The 20,560-nt window shown below is 42.9% G+C and overlaps 1 protein-coding gene across 2 annotated transcripts in view; it reads left to right on the top strand.

The window, feature by feature from the left end:
- The window catches only part of AP2B1 (adaptor-related protein complex 2, beta 1 subunit), a 170,011-nt gene extending 159,558 nt beyond the window's left edge, over window positions 1–10,453 (top strand). The window contains exons 20-21 of one of the 2 annotated variants that reach the window (XM_006890900.1): window positions 2,381–2,535; window positions 9,976–10,453. In XM_006890900.1, the coding sequence (XP_006890962.1) occupies window positions 2,381–2,535; window positions 9,976–10,050 (230 nt within the window). In that variant the 3' untranslated portion in view covers window positions 10,051–10,453. The remainder of the gene's footprint in view (window positions 1–2,380; window positions 2,536–9,975) is intronic. The other variant, XM_006890901.1, reaches the window with a different exon arrangement.
- Window positions 10,454–20,560: the final 10,107 nt, after the last annotated feature.

Genomic DNA, 20,560 nt, shown 5'->3' with positions numbered 1-20,560 from the left:
GCTGTCATTGCACATTAGCACACTAAAAGCACAATGCTGAAGTACAGGAAACCAACTTAACCCAGTGTTGGCTAAATTTATTTAACCATGCTATCATTTGTGGAATTCCAATGTACCTTGGACATGATCTGGGAAGTGTGGCCCTGGAGAAAGCAGAGAACGACCAGAGAGATTGGAAAGCAGGTTTGGTTTCGGTAGTCCAGAATGAAAGAGAAGCCTTTTCACAAAACAAAAACAAAAATCTTAGTGACTATGGGATCTAAACTCTCATTGCTAACACGGTGGAACCCTTCAGTGAGTTTTCCTAGGTTATAAATCACACAGGAGGAGACTGTCCATCTTTGTGATATGGATAGTCACCAGAATGGCTGGTGGATTTGAACTATAGAGAGGCCTCCTTTGGGTTATTAGTACAGTTCTACCTAAGGGCTTTAGTCTAGCCTGCCAGAATAATAGAAAGACCCAGACCCTCCTACTTCCAGATGGGAGTGAGAACCCTGATTGCACCTTGCTGTGTGTTTGTGAACTTGTCAGAGAGGAATCTGGCCTTCCTCGCAGTGAGGCTGTTTTCTGAAGTAGCTTGGAACAGTGTCTCAGAATCTAGTTTTAATCAGTTCTACCCTGGGTTAATATGACTTTGCTTTCTCCAGAATCCCCAAATCATTCTTGTCCTTCCCTAGATTTTTGCCTGTGATGAATCCCTTAGAGCCCTTTCCTTGATTCCACCCAAAGAGCTGGAGTACCCTGAACTTTGCATTTCCTTCCAGTTTTGAAAGCTCTATTAACACAGATGTTTTCACTTTCAATGCCTTCTGATTCAACACCCTGGGTCTAGCTGAGAGCTAAAAATACCAGCCTTTCTAGCTGATCTTCCCTAATCACAATAGCACCAACACTTTAAATAGCTTTTCTGCACCAGCGTAGACATTTGACAGATGGAACCAACACAGTGAGGGCTATAGGAAATCACAGCCTTGCAGGATTTACCAAGCTGGCCTTGAGCTCTACTTTTACTCTTCCATTTCTTTTAAAGGAAAAAAAGGAATCTTCCTCTCAAATCTTAATCAGATAGGAAAGTGTTTATGATAGTGTTGGTGCCACTGTTTGTGTAAATACTCTTAAGATGTTAAATCATAACGACCTACTATGTGAGGCTCCTGGCCTCCTACCACCAGCACGGATTAATTGTCTCTACAAATATCAAGAGATCTGTATGAAATTTTTTTGTGTTATACCGTCAGCTGCATAGCACAGTAAGTGATAGCTGGACAATGGCTAGGGATGATAGAAGGAAAATTGGTGCCTTTGAGCTGTTGTATTGAAGAAGAGTACTAAATATAACATAGTCTGCTAAAAAAACGAACAGGTTCACCCGAGAGAGGGTTAAACCAGGCTGCTCCTTAGAAGCAAAGATTCTGAAGCTTCGTCTGACATACTTTGGACATGTTGCAAAGAGGGACCAATCCTTGGAGAAGGATGTCATGCTTCGGAGGGTGGAGGGACAGCACAGGAGAGGAAGACCCTCTAGGAGGTGGATTGATTCAGTGACTGGGGTAATCGGGGTAAGTGTGTTGGAGACCGTGAAATAGACACAATAGAGCAGGGGTTAAGGCTGTTGTACATAGGGTCACGATGAGTTGCAAGGTTGATGTCACTCTACAGGTAATAGCCTCTCCTAGCAACATGCCCAAACTATGTGAAATGAAGCTTTGTCATCTTTGCCTCCACCAAGGAGCACTCTGTTCTTTTTGGCAGTCAATGGGATATTCACTATCCCTAAAGATAGTATTCCCTAAAGCATAAAATAATTACTTGCCTTTTTTGTTTGTTTTCTTCTCATACATCCAATTCTGCCTTCCAGGATTTTATCAACTCTGTACTCTTGTCTGACCCTGACAATTGAGGCCAGAATAGTTTACAGTTAAGTGGTAGTGACTTGGATAGGTAGTATTGTGGGGTTTCTCTCTAGTTTGTGAATCCCTATCATTCTGGGACCGGCATTCTGGAAATTAACATCAACATGGTACCTTTGGTCACTTTGGTATCCTAACCCGCTGAATATTTTTACCTATATGGTACCTATTAGCGTTACTGACTCCTTAAATACATGCATTTAATACCTTTACAAGTGAATTTTGCAGTAATCTTTTGTCCCCACCCCCACCCCCCAGCATCTAAGAAGCCAGTACTTCAGGAGTCTGTTTCTCATTCTTTGTTATGTGTGGGAGGAGAAAGGGCTTTTGGAATATGTGCATGTGCACATGGCTATGTTTGCTGGGGAACTTGAGTACACATGGCACATAAGGAAGTTAGAAAACAGCTAGTATGCATTTGTTGGCGATTTCAACTGAACTGTTGCATTTTGAATCTGTGTTTCCAGACACTGTTTCCAGCAAACTGCAAAACAACAATGTTTATACTATTGCCAAGAGGAATGTAGAAGGACAGGACATGCTCTACCAATCCCTGAAGCTTACTAATGGCATTTGGATTTTGGCCGAATTACGTATCCAGCCAGGAAACCCTAATTATACGGTAAGGCTTTTCCCAAAATGTGTAATATGGGTTAGGAGAGCGATAAGTGCCTTATTGATTTTCCTTGGTTCTCTGGAAAGACATAGAATGAAAGCATCAGAACTCAGTGAAAAACAATTCCTTAGTTGCCTTAGCTAGGCACCTTCATTCTGTGAGTTCACCCCACCTAATAGGTATTGGTGATGCCTCTGGAACCAAGGAGTGCTTCAGATCCATCCCTCTCCCTGGTACATACAGAATTGCCACGGAAGTTGACAACTTTATATCTTCGATTCAGTTAATTCTTAGCTTGTATGTCTATGCACATGTGAAAACAACAGAATTATTTGCATAGCTAAACTTAGGGACCTCTTATAGCATAGTGGTAAGGAATTGCATTGCCAGCTCAAATGCACCTGGTTCAAATCCACTATCCACTCCATGGGAGAAAGATGAGCAACCTCCTTTTGATTTACACCATCTTGAAAGGCCTGCTGAAGGGTCAGCTTTTGGTTCCCACTGAACAGCACAAAACTAACTTAAAGCCTTTCCTGCAGTTAGCATTCATGACCCAAAGAGATCAGAGTCCTAGCTTTTTCAGTAACATTTAATGACCCACATTGAAAGCTTGTACAAGATAAGACAAAATAGAATATACCTTTGGCAACCTATAAGGAAGTTTGGAAAACTTCCTTCAGTAACTCTCTATATTAAAATAAAAAATGCTGCTGCTACTTTATAGAGCTGGAACAATTCCTTTGTTATATAATAAAAATATCTCTCCTAAGCACTGGACATTGACTTGCTATTGGAATAGGAGATAGATTATATTCCTTTGTTTTGTTTTTATAGATCCTTTTAAAAATAGAAATAGGATAGTGACAAAAGGAACTATGATTCCATGTTAATTGTGAGGAAACTGAATAAAGAGTAGGTTAAGGAAGCCTTTTAACAGTAAGGGAACACTACTCAGCCATTAGCTAAGAAAATGTTTTGACCTTATTCCTTAATGTTGGCATCCAAGCCTGTTTTCATTAGCATACATAATGGGGACGGTACCAAACAGAATTGAAAACTCCCTCACTCTAGTGTTCTCTCCTTTGAAATATGCTGACATATCACATGTGTGAGCTGATGAATCCTGTCACGTTAGATATTTGCCCAAGCACTGTGAGCTGAAAAGCTTCAGGCTGCCCCCCTCCAGCGTGAACACATCTTCCACCCGCCTCCTCCACCACCAGTCGTATCTTTAGGAGAGTGACCTAGTCTTCTCTTTACCCTGAGTTGCCCAAGAAAAAAAACCCTGCTGTGTTATTTCTAGAGGACAAGTTTCCACTGTAAAATTAGGATCTACAAATTTAATTCTTGCTTTCTGAAAGCTTTGTCAAAATACAACTTTGAAATGAAATACTACTTCCTTCCTCTTCACCCCCAGAATGCATTGTTCTGATTGTGACTGTTAGTTATTAGGTGCTATCCAGTTGACTTAACACATAGAGACCCTATGAAAACCCTGCCCTATCCTGCACAATCCTCATCATCCCTGATACACTCTTGCCTGTTGCTACAATGTTTGCCTGTTGCAGTCAATGTTTTTGAGGAGCTAGAGACCAAAATTAATCATTGGTAAGAACTTTAAAGAGAAATCCTTTCATGACTTTAGTGAATAGACAACAGGTGATTCCTAACAGACAGAACCTAGCTCTTAAACGTGGGTATAAGATTTATCTAGAAATGTCAACCTTGGATTGGGTAAGAAGAAAACACTTATATATATGAATGTGTGAGTATGTATATGACATTTGTTTACTCATTGTTGTGTACTACCATCTCAACTAGGAAAAAAAATACATTATTATACGACCAGATTCTGATCTTTTTTTTTTTAGATCACATGATTTGTTGGTAGGTAAGTTGTTTTAGCATTCAGGTATCTCTTGATGTGTTCCTCTATATTCTTTCTGTTCATTATACTGATAGAATTTTGAGAAAGATCTCTTAGTATGAGTATTCTAAATATGATTTCTTAATTTAGCTTTCTGTTTTTAACTTTTGAAGACAAATTATTTGCAGGAAAGATGGGAAGGTGAAAGGGTCTACACTCAGATGGTTTTACATGCATATTTGTATGCACTGTCATTTGTTATCGTTGTTACATATCATCCAGTTGGATTCAATGAATAGCTGGGTTTTCAGAGGCAGTAGATTGCACAGGAGGAGACTGCCCATCATTCTACAGAGCAGCTGGTGAATTCATACCACTTGCCATTGTGTTGACACATTTTTTTCCACTAAGTCACCAGAGCTCTATGTTATGCCAAGTGACCTTGATGTCTCCTGATGCTATTGCCCCAGGACCCTAGGACTGGCAACTTCTTCCATCAGGATATTTGGCTATGACTAAGAAGTGTATTTGATCCAAGCTAGATTCAGAAGCTGTCATATGAGGGATATCATTGCTGATATCAGATAGCTCTTGGAAGAAGCAGAGAATAACAGAAAAATATTTGCTTGTATTTTATTGACTGTGAAAACACATTAGATTTTGTGGATCATAACAAATTATGGATGACATTGAGAAGAAATGAAACGCAGAACACTAATTATGCTCATTAAAAACCTAGACCAAGAGACAGTTGTCTAAACAGAACTCACTGCATGGTTTAAAATTGTAGAAAGTGTCAGGTTTTTATCCTTTCTCTATACTTCCTCAGCCTGTATGCTGAGCAAATCATTCAAGAAGTTGGACACTGTGAGAGAGAATGTGATAGCAGTTTCAGAGGAAGATTCATCAACAACCTACATTATGCAAATGACTCAGCCTTGCTTACAGAAAGTGAAGAGAACCTTGAAGTGCTTATTGCAGAAGATCAAAGACTACAGTCTTCTAAATGGATTACATCTCAACATCAGGAAAACAAAAATTCTCACTATTGGATTGGCAATTTTCTCACTATTGACCAATTGGCAACATGATAGATGGAGTAAAAAAAATGAAGTTTTCAATAATTTGATTTCATTTGGCTCCACAATCAATACCTGTGGTAGCAGGAGTCTAGAAATGAAAAGACCTGTTCGACTGAGAAAATTCACTGTCAAGGACCTCTCCAAAGTGGAAATATATGTGGATATATTCTATTCATGCATATGGTAAGAGCCAACAAGTGGCAACCTTATGTACATTTTTTGTTGTCATTGTTGAGTACCTTAGAATCAGAACCAACTCATAGCTGACCCTCCAGTGGCTTTTCAGAGACAAGTAAATCGCCCAAGAGATTGTCCGTCCTTTTCCTGCACTAGCATCTGGTAGATTTGTATTGACAACATAGTGCCTTACCACTAGGCCACGAGGAAGTTCTGGTAGCCTAGTGATAAAAAGATGCACTGCAATCTCAAAGGCATGTAGTTCAAATCCACCAGCTTCTCCATGAGAAAAGGATGGACATTCTCCTCCCGTGAGAAAACCTGTTCTGAAAACCTGCTAGAGGGTCAGCTATGAGCTGGTTCCAACTCGATGGTACTCCGCAAGCCACCAGAACGCCCTTGTAAACTTCTTAATAGTAGCCAGCTGCCGTGATGGAATAAGTTGCTCGACCTAGGCCCTAAGGACCTAGAGCCTCAGGGGACATCAAGGTCAGTTGGCATAACATAGTCCATGAAAACAATGGTTGTTGAGTCTTAAAAGCTTGTAAGTAGGTAGCAGCTATACAGGGTCCAGCTATTTGTCTCTTCCTGTCAGGAACAATGAAGAGTGAAAAAAATGAAAGGCAAAAGACTAATTGTTAGTCACCACAGCTTTGATATTATTTTTTTAACCTCTTTCTTATTGTATACCATCAAATTGGATCTGACTGGCACAGGAGGAGATTATCCTCCGTCTCCAGCAAAGTGTCTGGTAGATTTGAACTGTGTGCCTTCAGGATTGCAGCACGACTTTTTGCCGCTAGGCCACCAGAGCTTCCTCTCCACAACTTTTGAGACCAGAGAAACTCGTGCCTGGCTAACCACTCTAAGAGGGTTCATCAGAGAGTCCTAAACAGATTAGGAGACAAAAAATTGTAGCCAAAAAACTCAAAATCAGAAAAGTGACCAGACTTGCTGGTCTAATAAAAACTAGGGGAACCCCAAGATTATGAACCTTAGTGACCTTTGAGCCAGGAATTAAATTTACCTCAGTGGCTCAGTTTTCAGCCAAACAATAGATAAAAGGTGAATAGTAGCACCAAAAAGGTACGGACTCCTCAGAACATAGTCATATAAAATCAGAAGGGAAATATTTCTCCTTGGTAAAAGCTTAGAAGTCAAGAAAGACTAGAAGGATGAATGAAAACAAGAATCACCAAGAGGAGGTGGGGAAAGTGCTGTTGCAATATGGGGACTGTAACAAATGCTGTGAAATGAAAGTCTGTACTGAATACAGAATAAATGAATGAAAACTAGTTGCTCTATAAACGCAAAACATAAAAGTTAAAATACTAGGCTTGAAAGGGGACTAAATTATTTAATAATTTAGGACGCGAGAAATTTTTTAGTAGAGTTTCATGTATTTTTTTACTCCATTTTCTTCATAAAATCTTGAATAACTGTTGAATAATTTCCAAAACCTTGGAGTTTATATTAGTACAGTACTTTTTCTTGCTTTCTCTCTCCCTCCCTCACTCCCTTCTTCCCTCTCTCTCTCCTTGCCTACAGTGTGAGTAGTCTGTGCATACACATTGCCATCGAGTTTGGGTTTCAGCAGAACTGGATTTCTGAGGTTATAAATATTTTCAAAAGGAGACTGCCCAATCTCCCACAAGGTCCCTGGTGGATTCAAACTGCCTTATTTTTTAATTAACAGCCTGATGTGGCATACAGTATTGTCACCAGGAACTCCTGTATAATACTGTAAAATTATTTCACATGTTTGTGTTTGGATAATTACCACTACACAAAAACTCCTGTATACTAAGCCATTGTAGTTAGATTCCCATCCCAGCCTTAACACTTGACTGCCACGGAGCTTTTCCAGTGCTATCATTTTGTGATTCTGAGAATGCGGTATAAGCTGAGATCATACAATATAGACCCTTTTGATTTTTCCCCCCACGCGATGCAGTACTCTTAAAATTTATCTGAGTTACTGGGTATATCCTTTTTGTCATCACATAACATTCCACTGTATGGATGGACCACAGTTTGCTTGTTTTTCCTTTTGCCCATTGAAACACATCTCCTTTCCTATTTTGATAATAGATTTTATGTGTCTGTGTGGCTAGGCCACAGTGCTTTTTATTTTGAGGTATGTAGATTCACATGTAAGATCCCCACAACTTTAACCAGTTTGCTCTGGTAGTCGCGCCTTGCATAATTACTTTTATCTTACAAGAGTGAGGTCACATCATAGACATGCAAGTCCCACCTAGAAAAATAGCTTGTTTCAGATAAAAAAACATGTATTCTAGACTAGAAATGAGAGGGTAAGCCAAGCCTTGGAGGGGAGAGGTAACTCTTTCTCTAGATAAGGAGACATTAAAAAGATGTCACAGAGGCATAACAGGTAATTAAAATTGTGTAAGGCCCCTTTTCCCGTAGAATTCATACAAAATGAGATCTAGAGTCCTAGTTGTATTTTATAAGTCATATTATTTAGATATTCTTTATGTATATGTTTTCTGTTAGCTCAGCTATACTAGTGAGAAAGCAAGGGATGGATTTAGAGCTAATAGTTTGCATACGTTTCTATTGTGTTTCATTCATGTATATTTTTACTTATATAATCTTTCATTTACATTGTTTCATAGAATCATTAATATACATTATATTTTATTACTGTTGATTTGTGCCTATTATTAACACATCTTTTTTGAGTCCCCAATGAATCTTTCCTATCTTTCCCAATAGCTGAGAGTAACAATGTCAGTAAGACAGAAAAAAGCAAAAAATTAAGCTGTTCTTTTGCTGGTATGCTTCTAGTTTTCTATTCAGGAGTCCCCTGGGTACTGGAAGAGAAAGATTAAAGGTTTGAATCCACCTCAGAAGAAAGGCCAGGCTGTCTACTTCTAAAAAATCAACTGTTGAAAACCTGTGGAGCACTGTTTTATTCTGATATAAACCATGGTTGTCTTGAGTCAGAATTGACTTGCCAATTGGTTAATGTTATATTTCTATAAATAATAGTTTGCTTTATCTAATAATATAATTAGAGAGCACTAGTGACCTAATAGGGACCTCTGGCGGCATAGTAGTTAACAGCTGCGCTGCAATCCCAAAAACACGCAGTTTTAATCCACCAGCTGTTCTGTGGGAGAAAGATGGGCAGTCTCCTCCCATGTGATTAACTGCCTCTAAAAACCCACTGGAGGGTCAGCTATGGGTTGGTTCTCACTCAGTGATACACAACACAACAGTTGCCCAATATGGAGCTCTGGTGGCCTACTGGGAAGAAACGACACTGAAATCCCAAAAGTACGTGATTTTAATCCACCAGCTTTTCCGTGGGAGAAGGATGGGCAGTCTCTTCCTATTAACTGTCTCTGAAAACCTACTGAAGGCCAGCTGTGGCACAGTTCCAACTCGACAGCACACAACAAAGTGGCCTAGTAAGAAAATGTGCTGCCAGCTCAAATGCAAGCACTTAGCATCACTAGCCACTCGCCAGCTCAGCTGTAAATTATGCAGGAGGAGATTACTCATCTTTCTCCCATTGGTGGATTTGAACCTCCAGAGAGGAGTGACCTTGGAGTTTATAATTCAACTGCCTACGAGACTACACCACCAGAACTTCCAATGATAGAACTAAATCTAAATCTGGCTTTGAGTTTGATCCTATAGACCCACAAAGTAAAATTCTAAATAGTCAACATTAAAAAGATTTTTTTAAAATTGGCGTTGTTTTCTTGTCTGTTAAAAAAACAAAATGCAAAGGAAAAAACCTTATATGGATTGTTACCTAATTAAGAAAAATATTTTTGTGTGTGTTTCACTTCCTTAAAAGTATATCATTTTAATATGATATGGGAAAAACTAGTACTTAAGACCTACCCACTTTGTGCTTTTCTTTTACTTAATTATATACCCTTCTGAAATTGAGACTAAAATAACCAATTCAGACTGAGAAACTGGGGCATCTGAGATAACCATCAACAGTTGAAGAATTTTAGCTCCTCCCTTTTCATTTGTCAGTAATCTTTGTGGCTCTTATTAAAACATTAAAACAGACGTTCCCCATACAATCAAAACACTTTGATGTTTGTACTGATTACTTCCTATCCTCCTAGATCCACAGAATGTAAGTGGAAATACAGCACACCTGCCTGACAGGGTTCAATTGAAATTCATAAAACTGTTGTCATGATCTCTTTTGGCTTTTCCAGTGGTGTGGTAGGACCACTTTCCTCATTGTGTTAGAAAAGACATTTACTTGAACTCACTCTCTGGATGTCTTTATGCTAATGTTTCTTCTTCTTTTCCTCCAAACAGCTGTCATTGAAGTGTAGGGCGCCAGAAGTCTCTCAGTACATCTACCAGGTTTATGACAGCATTTTGAAGAACTAATGGACTGGTCCAGTGTCCTCCAGCCACCCTGTGAGTGGTTCAAGCCAAGAACTCTTTTAACTGGATGAATTTGTGTTGATGTAGAATCTGAACTAAACACACTGGGGCCACCCACTAAGGTAGTGACTAGTTACCTGTACTAACTAACATTAGGGCACAACTTGCTGGATATTTGTAGCTTCCTGTGAACATTTGTAAACTACTGCTTCAGTCACTTCCCACCTCTTGCCACCTGCTGCTGCTATCTGTCCTCTCTTGTGGGCTTCTCCATGCTGTGCCAACCACTGGCATTTTCTACACCCGCTTTTGAGTGCAGCTTGATATTTTGTAATTGAGAGCTCATGTCAAAAGAAGAAAAGAAAACATTAAAGCAAGGAAAAGTGTCACTAAAACATAAACTGCACTTTATTGTTTTATATTTTTGTACATATTAGATATTGGGAAAGTAGTATAACCAGTAAACTGTGCTAAAACAACTGACTAGCACTGACCAGAGAGTCCTGGAGCAAGAGATGATCTCATCCCACCCTCTTAGGGGTGCTCTTGTCTGTGACAGTTTTCCCTGGATTTGGATTTTCCTCTTTTGGCTTCCACACACTTTTTCCTTGGCCAGGCATTGTGAATGCCCCTGCCCCGTAATGTCTCATTTGATTGCTCTGTAGTTAGGAATGGTGTGCTTCCTTGATGTTGTAGGGTGTAGAAAACAGGGCCTGACAGTCCCAGAGCTGAGAATTTACAATATTATTTTCCTTAAAACAAGCCCATAATTGACATTTATTAAGGAATTTGCAAAGAGATATGGGAAAGAAGAACCAAAATAATTGTCCCTCACCCCCTTTTCTGTATTTCTCAGGTCTAATTCTCCTCTAAAATCAGAGTATTAGTGTTGAGACAGACTTTTTATTAATGATTCTTTGAACCTTGTTTTCCACAAAGAACAATAAAATGCACAGAGGGTCCTACCTGTCATCCACTTAGTAGCAGAGTTGGGACCAGGGCTCGTAAATCCCCATCAGTGTTGTTTTCACCTCAGAGCTATCTCATTGTTTGCCTCTCTCCTGCCTTTTCTGTGCCTGCTGCTTTGTGGTTGTTCACACGCTCCATACTGATTTCTGCACTCCATTCATTGGCATCAGGTGGCAGCAGAGTATCTTCTCAATCACTTGAAGGTAAATCCAGATGCCACAGTGGAGGAATAGCTTGTGTCTTCCATATGCTCCTGAAGCTCCATTTCTTAGGACCAGCAGGATGAGCACAGAGATGAGACGAGCTTAGAAATGTTGCAGATTCACTTTATCCCTCCAGCTCTCTGATCTGCCTTTTGTTCCCATTACCTAGACTCCCAGGCAAATTGAGATCATCCCAGAGGTTCAAGCGTCTTGTCATCTCTCAGAGGACTGTCACATGTATATCTTCTCCATAATGCATTGACTATGATTTGTCAAGGAATGCTTTTGTGCCCGAAATACCAATTTACTGAACACTGCTCACGGTTTCCTCTGTGAGCTTCTGTTGCTTTGCCAGCACCTTGTCTGGCATGCAGCATTCAACGTCCATCACTAGGACTGCTCTTCTCATTGTCCATGTTCAAATCAGAGGTGCTGTAGAGTTGAGAGGCCTCAAATTGGGCTCAGACATGAGTGAGTCTAGAGGAGGAACTGAAGAAAATGAGTAGAAACTTGCCCCCACTCTCTGCCCTCTAATGCCTGAAATGCCCCAGATTCATAGTCATTGCAAAGCTTGGGATGCCAAAAGTCATGCTTAAGCTTTGAGACTCTCCAAGAATTGTGAAAGTGAGAAAAAAATACATACTCTGCACTCACCACCCCTCAGCCTTGTGGACAATAGGAAGCAGCACAAGATCATGTGTGCTTGAGGTGAGGTGGATAGGGCTCTGTGTGTGCGTGTGTATGTGTGTGTGTGTGTGTGTGTGTGTGTGAGAGAGAGAGAGAGAGAGATGGTGGGTGGGTGTTGTGTAGTGTAGGAATGCAAGTGGATTCTCTGGTTGGGAAATCATTCATAGAGTCAGGTGGATAAAGCAGAAAAGGTTCACACTACAAAGAGCATTGTCATCTCAAAGCACACTGTATTCCAGAAGGAAAGAAACAGAAGACAATTTTATATGATGTCGTGTCCCTCAATCCCCAAAAGAAGGCTTTGCTCAGCCTCCCCAGCACTGGAGGCTAACAGCCTGTTCTCAGCTGGCCTGACTGAACCGACCTGTGAACTCTTTGCTCCTCTGGGAGGCTGGCAGCCTGTGCACCCTGAGCCAGAACTAAGGAGAGATTCTGCTAATTACACAGAGCACTTCTCTCCTAAGAGACAGACCTGTTGCTTCCACTAAAGGTTCCTTTTGACCCATTTCAAGTTGGGCCGAATTGGGGAAACAAAGGGGAAGTTGCCCTGATCCCCCCTCCTCTGCCTCCATGTGTCTTCGTAACTGCCAGCTAGTGTCTGTATGGGGGACAAGGGAAGCACACATACCCAGAACTCTTTTGCTGGTCAGAGATTCCCTGAATGTCTGTCCTCTCCCAAGCCCGTTTTGATTGTGTTGTGAAGCTTGGGGTGTGGAGAGAAGTGGGGTGGGGGGAGGGTAAGTGTTTCCCTAAGAATGCTTGTCATTCTTTTGTTATTCTTGGGATCTGTCCTTGGGAGGGTGGGCTCAGAGTGGGGGGGAAGCTTGGCCTTCTGTCTTCGTCAATAAACTCATTTACACAAAATAAAGTTTGTGGTATCTACCTTGATCCCAGAATTGACACTTGCAGGACAAATCACAAGTGGCCAGTGGGTGGACAAAGCATTCATAAACTTTTTTTTTCTATTCTACCCCTCTGAAGGATTGAACCAGATGAATGTAAAATTAGTGTGAAGGATTGTATACCTTGTCTGTGTTAACTGAACCCTGTACCACCACCATCACTGCAGGCATTTCTCCACAGGCAAAGAGTACTGAAGAGAAGCCAATCAGTCATCCCTGGCAGGTCCACTGTTAGGGCCCCAGGCAGAGTATCCCAGGGGCACCAGCCAGACAGTGCAGTTCTTTCTGACTTGAGTAGGCAGCCAGCCAGCAAGGCCCACAGGCAAGAGCACCACCGATTCACATGGGCTTTCTCTTACCCAGGGCATTTCACTAACCCCTCAGTTTATAAGAATCTCCCAGACCTGCACTCTTGAGTCTGTGAATTCCCAAACAATGGAGCACAGCTTTAATGCAAGCTTCCCAAGGAGTTCTGATGTTTCTTAATGGTAAGGTGCTACACTGCCAACCCAGAGGCAGGCAGTTCACATCCACCTGCTGCTTCAGGAGAGAAAAATGTGCAGGCTTCTTCCAAGTGCTTTACTGCCTTTGAAAACCCACTGAAGGGTCAACTCTGAGCTGCTTGCCACTCAGTACCTACCAACCACCACCCCAGGAGTTGAGGTCGAAGATGGCTGTGAGAGAGAGAGTGCGCGTGTGTTTGCACATGCACGTGCATGCACCCATGCATATGCACAGGTGACTCAGGTGTTAACAAGAGAGAAGACCCTGTGTTCTGCTGAGCTATCAGCCAGCACAATATCTCATAGCAGGAGTGGGAAAGAGGTGGAGTTCAGTCCCTGCATGGCCTCGTATAGGTCCCTGAACTTCTCTCGACAGAACAAAGTTGCTCAGTACTGGACACAAAGTGAGTGCTCAGAAACAGCTAGGAAACTTTCCTGTTGCTTTGCAGCATCTAAGCTGCCATAGAAATAAAACTAGACATAGAGTTCAGGGCCAAAAATATAAATGAATACCTAACTGAAATCTAGTTAAAATCATTGTTGAAGGGAGCTCTGGTGGCCTAGTGGCAAGAAGCTGCACTGCAATCCTAAAGGCATGCAGTTCAAACCCACCGGATGCTCTGCTGGAGAAAGAGGGGCAAATCTTTGGTGCCAGTTGGATTTGATCCGATTTGAAGCCACACAGCAACAACGACAAAACCCAAAATCAGTTAAAAAAACCCTTTTCTTTATGGATGCACATTAATACCACTTGTTATTGTTATGTGCCATTGAGTTGCCTGTGACTAATAGCAACTCTATACAACAGCCCTAAATACTGCTCTATCCCTTGCCAATCTTACTCTCTGACCCACCTACCCCCATTACCCTAATCACTGAGTCAATCTATCTCATTGAGGGTCTTTCTCTCCTGCGTTGTCCCTCCAACCTCCCGAGCATGACGTCCCTCTCCAAGGACTGGTCCCTCCTTGCAACATGTCCAAAGTAGATCAGACGAAGCTTCAGAATCCTTGCCTCCAACGAGCAGCCTCTGTGATGAACCTGCTTGATCTCTTAGCAGTCCATGATACATTCAGTACTCTTTTCCAGCACCACAGCTCAAAGGCATCAATTCTATCATTATCCATATCCCTTGTCATTATCCAGCTTTCTGATGCATAGCAACTTAATATTACCTAGAAAACAAAAACACTGATGATTCCATTCAGTTAGCGTGCTGTGGGACTTGAAGGAATCTGCCTATCAAAAAGTTCCTCAGGTATTTCTAGCCAAAGTTGAGAGTCACCAACCAAAGAGATCCGCATGTGTTTGTGTACCACTACTTCTACAATAGTTCGTACATTCATGAGGCAGTTTGAAATGGTGAGGCAGGCACTTACTTCATCACAATACTTTGGACATGTTACCAGGAGGAATCAGTTCCTGGAGAAGGACCTCATACTTAGTAAAAGTAGAAAGTCCACAACAAAGGCCTACAGCGAGGTGGATGGACTGAAGCAGTGGCTGCAATGATGGGCTCAAACGGGACAGTAGTTTTGAGGATGTCGCAGGACCCCACCATGTTTCTCTATTGTACATGAGGGCCCTAGTGGTGTGGATGCGTCCGACCCAAATGAATGGCAACTGAAACACTCCCAGGCTTCCCCTGCTTGTTCTTTTTCCAATCCCATGGATTTAACAAATTTGCAGGTGAGATACTGCAGATCCGCATCTTCTGACTGCATGTGTCCTTAGAACTATGCTACAGCCACCAACTAAATTACATTGGATATTCATCAATAGGCCCTCCCTTCCCTCTGCGTTTGGCCCCAAGGGTGGGTCTGAATGTCCACAGACTCCAACCTACTGACCCTAGACTTTGATTTCACACTTGACTCTTCTGCTCCCAGAATAGCAAGTAGGAAATAACTGAGATCTCAGGTATGTCATTCTTGAGACCAGAAAACAGCTAAGGACTCCAGGTTGGAGCCTTCCTACCCCCACTTCATAGATTGATGCTTTTTTAAAAAATGTTGCTTGGACCCATATTTCTCTTTCTCTGCCACCCCCAAGCTCCAGGATGCAAAAGCCTGTTTATTTTAATACCTGGTACGGCACTTGGGAAAGATCACACCTCCCCCGTTGTTACCCATTTCTATCTTATGAACACTAATCCTAGAATCCCGACCAGCCCCCGGACATTTTATTAGCAACAAAGATGTTTCTTGAAAAGTTTCCCAGTTGACTCCAAACTTGCCATCTTAGTTTCTCATTTAGCTTCTGCCCTGCCATTCTTGATGCTGCCAACAAGCAGCGGACTCATTAAGAGGTGGTGGTGTTGCTAGGCAACACTGAGCATGACCCAGAGTGACCCTGTGAACAACAGATCTGAACCCTGTCCTATCTTATGCCATCATCATCATCTCTCACACACTTGAACCCCTTAGGAGCAGTAACTGTCAATCTGGAGACTTCCTCTCCTTAGCTAACCTACCTTTCCAAGCATGATGTCCCTTTCCAAGAAATAGCCCCTCCTAACAATATGCACAAAGAATGTGAGCGGAAGCTTTGTCACATTTGCCCCAAGGAGCACTTTGATTTGCACTTTCTCCAAGACACACGTTTGTACTTTTAGTCCATGCGACAGATACTCAGTACTCCAACACCACATCTCAAAAGCACCAATTCTTCCTTGTTCAGCTCTAAGCGAGTGAGTGAAAAGGCCATGGCCTGAATCAGGCACACCTTAGTCTTGAGGTAAGGTAGTCACAATTCTCAATTGGAGACGTGACTTTCAAGGACTTGATTTCCAGAACTGCTGCTCTGAGATAATTTCTGCTTTGACCAGACCACCACCAGCTCCACTCGCCCAGCTATGTAGGTGCCTATAAGGGATGATGTTCAAATCTAGCCTCTAGCTTGCCCTCCTGTGGAACATTCCAGGGTCTGGCCAGCCTCTGAAAGCTCAGAATCCTCAGGTGTGATTTATGGGGAGGACAAGTTCTAGTTTTTGTCCTCTCTATCCTACTTTACATCTGGAGCCTGAGTACAGGTCTATTTCCCCTAGGACTTCCGGTATCCTCAACTGAACGAAAGCCATAATGAGGCTCAAGATCAGATCCGAAAGCCACAGATGCTTGTTCACCAGCATTATCCTAATGGTGGAGGAGAGGGCACAGTCCCGGATGTCCATAGTGTGAAGTGACTTTCAGCCAGTCAAAACAGCAAATTCAGGCTAATTTTGCATTTTGCAATCTGCTGAAATTATGTTGTTTTTAAAAAACTAATACTTTTAATGACTACCACTGAAGACCAGTATGAGATCTGTAAAAATAATGTGGTATTGGACCTTTATGGCTTCAGGAGAGGGGAGACGAATCATCAAGATTAGTAGCCTCAGTCCAAAGCTTATTCCTGTGAGATGGAGGTCAGACGTACCCACCTTCTCCAACCTTTTCTTTTTAATTGTTATTAAATTTTGTTAATTTTAATGAACTCTCTCCAACCTTTTTACCAATTCTGACTCTAGCTAGCTGTGCCCCTCACAGCACATCTAGTTCTCTGATGGATCAAATTTGTTGGAGTGGTCACACAGAATTAAGGACCATAATTATGAATATGGGGTTTAATTATGAATATGGGGTTTATTAGGGAAATAACTTACTTTCCAAGTCAAGATTAATAGGAATAACTCAATATACAGTTCTGCCATCAGGGCAGCTTCTTGGCCTTGCCCAGAGGTAGGCAGGTGCATTTGTCTCCCTTTTTTTCTTTCTCTCTTTCCCTAATACACCCACCCAGAGCCCTCACTCGTGCCCCTTGACCCTACTTGGGCAAGTGTTACAAAATCACCAAGTAAATACCCAGACGCACCTCACTCCACCAGGAAGCCTCCTGCCCATCGGAGGTGCTCAGTTCTCTCTGTAAGTCATGGAGCCTAACCTGCTGATCCCAGGCTGCTCCTGTATCCTGCCATCTTTAGTGTTAATGACTCTCCATGCCTCCTGGGTCCAAGAGGTTCTCAGCAGCAGGCCCCCAGATCCACAGGATGTATTTTACTCTTTGTTCTTGATGGCAGTGAGGTTCCCCTCCAACCTTTGACGTTGGCTTCTTTAATCCTAACAGCACAGAATGGACTAACCTCTACAAGAGTTCTATATACCTTATTCACATTCAGAAAATGTGACTAATCCCCTTCATGGGCCACAAGTACCTTATCTGTGTAATCTCCCTCAAGTCATTTCATGGAATTCATAAGGCAATGGCTAAAAGGATCATATTAAAGCAATATATTCTGTTATGTATGTTACATTCCATGGAGTCTGTAAGACCAAATTATTAACTTTGTGTTCCTCTAATATAGCTAATGGGAGTCCTGGTGACCCAGAAGTAGTAAGGAGCTGAGCTGTCAACTCAAAAGCAAAGATTAAAAACCACCAGCTGCTCCATGGGAAAAGACAGGCAGTGTCCTCCCATGCAATTTATAGCCTCTGAAAATCCACTGGAGGGTCAGCTGTACAACAGCATACAACATAGCTGGACTGAGAGGCTTCTGAGAAGCGTAACCCCAAGGGGTAAATGTTAACACTGGATAGGTTGATATTCCCTGTTTACCATGAGCTGAAATGGAAGCAAAGTAGAGGGCCATGGCCTGGGAGAGTAAACATCAAGCCTAAACTTTCCCTAGGTTGTTTAATCAGGCTGAAAGGCTCTCAGTGACCCCATGTGGTCAGCAAAATTTCATGTCTTCCCCCCTAAAAGTGATGTTCAGAAAGAGGGCCATATCCCTTTCATCCCTGTACTTCTAACTAGCTCTTCACCACACACCCCACCCCAAATCCCTGGGAACCCACTTAAAATAGAGATTTTTTTTTTCTGAGATGCTGGTCAACCTGTCTAAAAATCCTTACATATCTAAAAGAAAGCAAGAAGTAAAGGCTACATACACTGAGTCCTCTTATGTACCAGGCTCTGGTAGTCTAGTGGTAAGAAGCTACATTGCAATCCCAAAGGTATGTGGTTTGAATCCACCAACTTCTCCACAGGAGAAGGATGTGTGTGATTTACTGCCTCTGAAAACCCAATAGAGGGTCTGACTCCACAGCCCACAGCAACAAGAACAGGCACTGAGAATACGACTTCCCATACCTTTACGTGTTTCAGATACTGTATATAATTGTGGGGACAACCAATCACATCTTTTAACAAATAAGGCAAAGAGAGAGTTCAAGTTACCTTCCTGGTGTCACATCTAAACTTCAGAGCTGTCAGATCTTGAAGGCTGTTGTCACACTGCTAGTCCATTAGAGTATGAGGACCAGGAGAAGCAACTGGGAAGATTCCCAAAATGCAGAGGGCAAAGGAAGGAGGAAAAGTGGGAAGGAACTGGAGCGCAAGTAATAGAAAGTTACGGTGAAGGATGCTGGGTCCCAGAGGAAGGAAAACTCAGTGACAGAGTTTGAGTCAAACTCCTTGTCAAGGTCCTTCATGACCCTACCATAGCTATCCTCCTAGCCTCCTTGAGCTCCTGTCTGGTTCCCTGAATTGACTTTTCATCCAAAACTCTCTAATTGCTCCCAATCTCTGTCTGCAAAGACTCTTCTTCTCCCATGATTCACCCTATCCTGCCACCCCAAAACTAATCTACTTCTTTCACCATCCATCAGAAAGTTACTACTTTTGAAAACTACTTTTGACTCCTCTAACTAGTCAGCTCTGGTGGTTTTGTTGTTTTTGTCACTGAGTTGAGTATGTCTCATAGTGACCCTATAAACGACAGCTCTGAACTCTGTCCTATCCTGTGCCATCCTCATCATCTCTGATACACTTCAGCCTCTTGCTGGAGTCACTGTGTCAATCCATCTCGCTGAGGGTCTTCCTCTTGCTGACCGTCTACATGATCTCTCTCTTCAAAAAATAGCTTCCCTTAGCAACATGCCCTAAGTATTATGTGAGACAAATCTATGTCAACTTTGCCTCCAAGGAGCATTCTGGCTACAGTGTCTGCTCATTCCTTTGGCAGTTCATGGGATATTCAGTACTCTGGTGGCTTTTATGTTGTTATGTACTGTCATGTCACAACCGACCCATAGCTGACCCTCCAGCGGGTTTTCATGGGAGGACATAGCCTGTCTGGCTCCCACGGAGCGGCTGGTGGTTTCGTGCATTCGGGACTGCAGTGCGGTTTCTCACCATTAATTAAGCCACCAAAGCCCCCCTCACTCTGGCGGTTTAACTGTAGGGAATTGTACTGCCAATGCAGAGTCAGGTGGTTCAAATCTATTAGCTGCTCTAGGGGGAAAACTCACTGGAGTGTTAGTTATGACTTCATTCTGACTAGGGCGTAAACACCAGGCCAAGTTCATCCACGACTGCCCCGCTGTTGTTGCTGGAGACCACTGAGCCGGCTGGATAACTGAGCCACCTGCCGGCTCCTGTGCCATCCTCACAATCCGTACCGCGCTTAGACGAGTTACAGTGACTTGCGATCTTTGCCTTCCATGTCTTGCATTAAGTAAGACAAGTTATTTAATATCTCCTGACCTCCGCAATCTCACTAGCAAATGGAGGGAAACAGACTCTACCTCCCAGCAGGTGAGGATTAATAGGAGAGCACACCACCTGGGAACCACCAAAGGTGAAGTGAAGTTGATTATGATTGGTTACGAATAAATAAATGGGTGATTTTGCCCTGGCATCTCGCAGGCTGGAGAGGAGAGGGGAGCAGTGGCTTGAGATAGCTGAGAACAAGCACTGGCAGATGCGGTTTGCGCTAACCTGGTCTCCTTTCACTGCGGCAGTCAGGGGTGAGAGCGACCACCCTTGTCTCAGGCCTGCAGGGGGTGGAGGAGAAACCGTCCAGATGCCACCTCTAGCGCACAGAGCAGGGCACGTGGTGACCGCCCCATAACCGACCTCCTGGACTGCGAAGGGTCAGGAGGGAGACCTGGGGAGGGGACGAGGGTGGGGGGAGGTGGCAGGCGAGAGCAGGTGTCCAGGGGAAACAGAAAGATTTCAGAGTCACTCGCCTCCCTGCCTGCCATTGCTCAAGGTGAGACCTAAAAATATCTCGGGGCGAGTCTGGAGGGGAGGTGAAGGTCGAGGCTGGGGTTTACAGAGGAGTCGGTTCAGGGCTGCCCATGTGAACACGTCGGACTCAGGGACCCAGCAGAACGCCGCCGGCGCCCCCGCCCTCTCCCTCCGCGCGAGCGGGCGGCGCTCGGGAGGGAGAGCCGGGCTCAGGCTTCTGCCCTCGGCGGCCGAGCTGCCC

This window comes from Elephantulus edwardii, unplaced genomic scaffold (assembly GCF_000299155.1).
Source record: "Elephantulus edwardii isolate Elephantulus edwardi_28Jun2011 unplaced genomic scaffold, EleEdw1.0 scaffold00094, whole genome shotgun sequence".
In the NCBI taxonomy this organism is placed as follows: domain Eukaryota; kingdom Metazoa; phylum Chordata; class Mammalia; order Macroscelidea; family Macroscelididae; genus Elephantulus; species Elephantulus edwardii.
The sequence above is the reverse complement of the archived record's forward strand: the minus strand, read 5'-3'. Positions and strand labels throughout refer to the sequence as shown.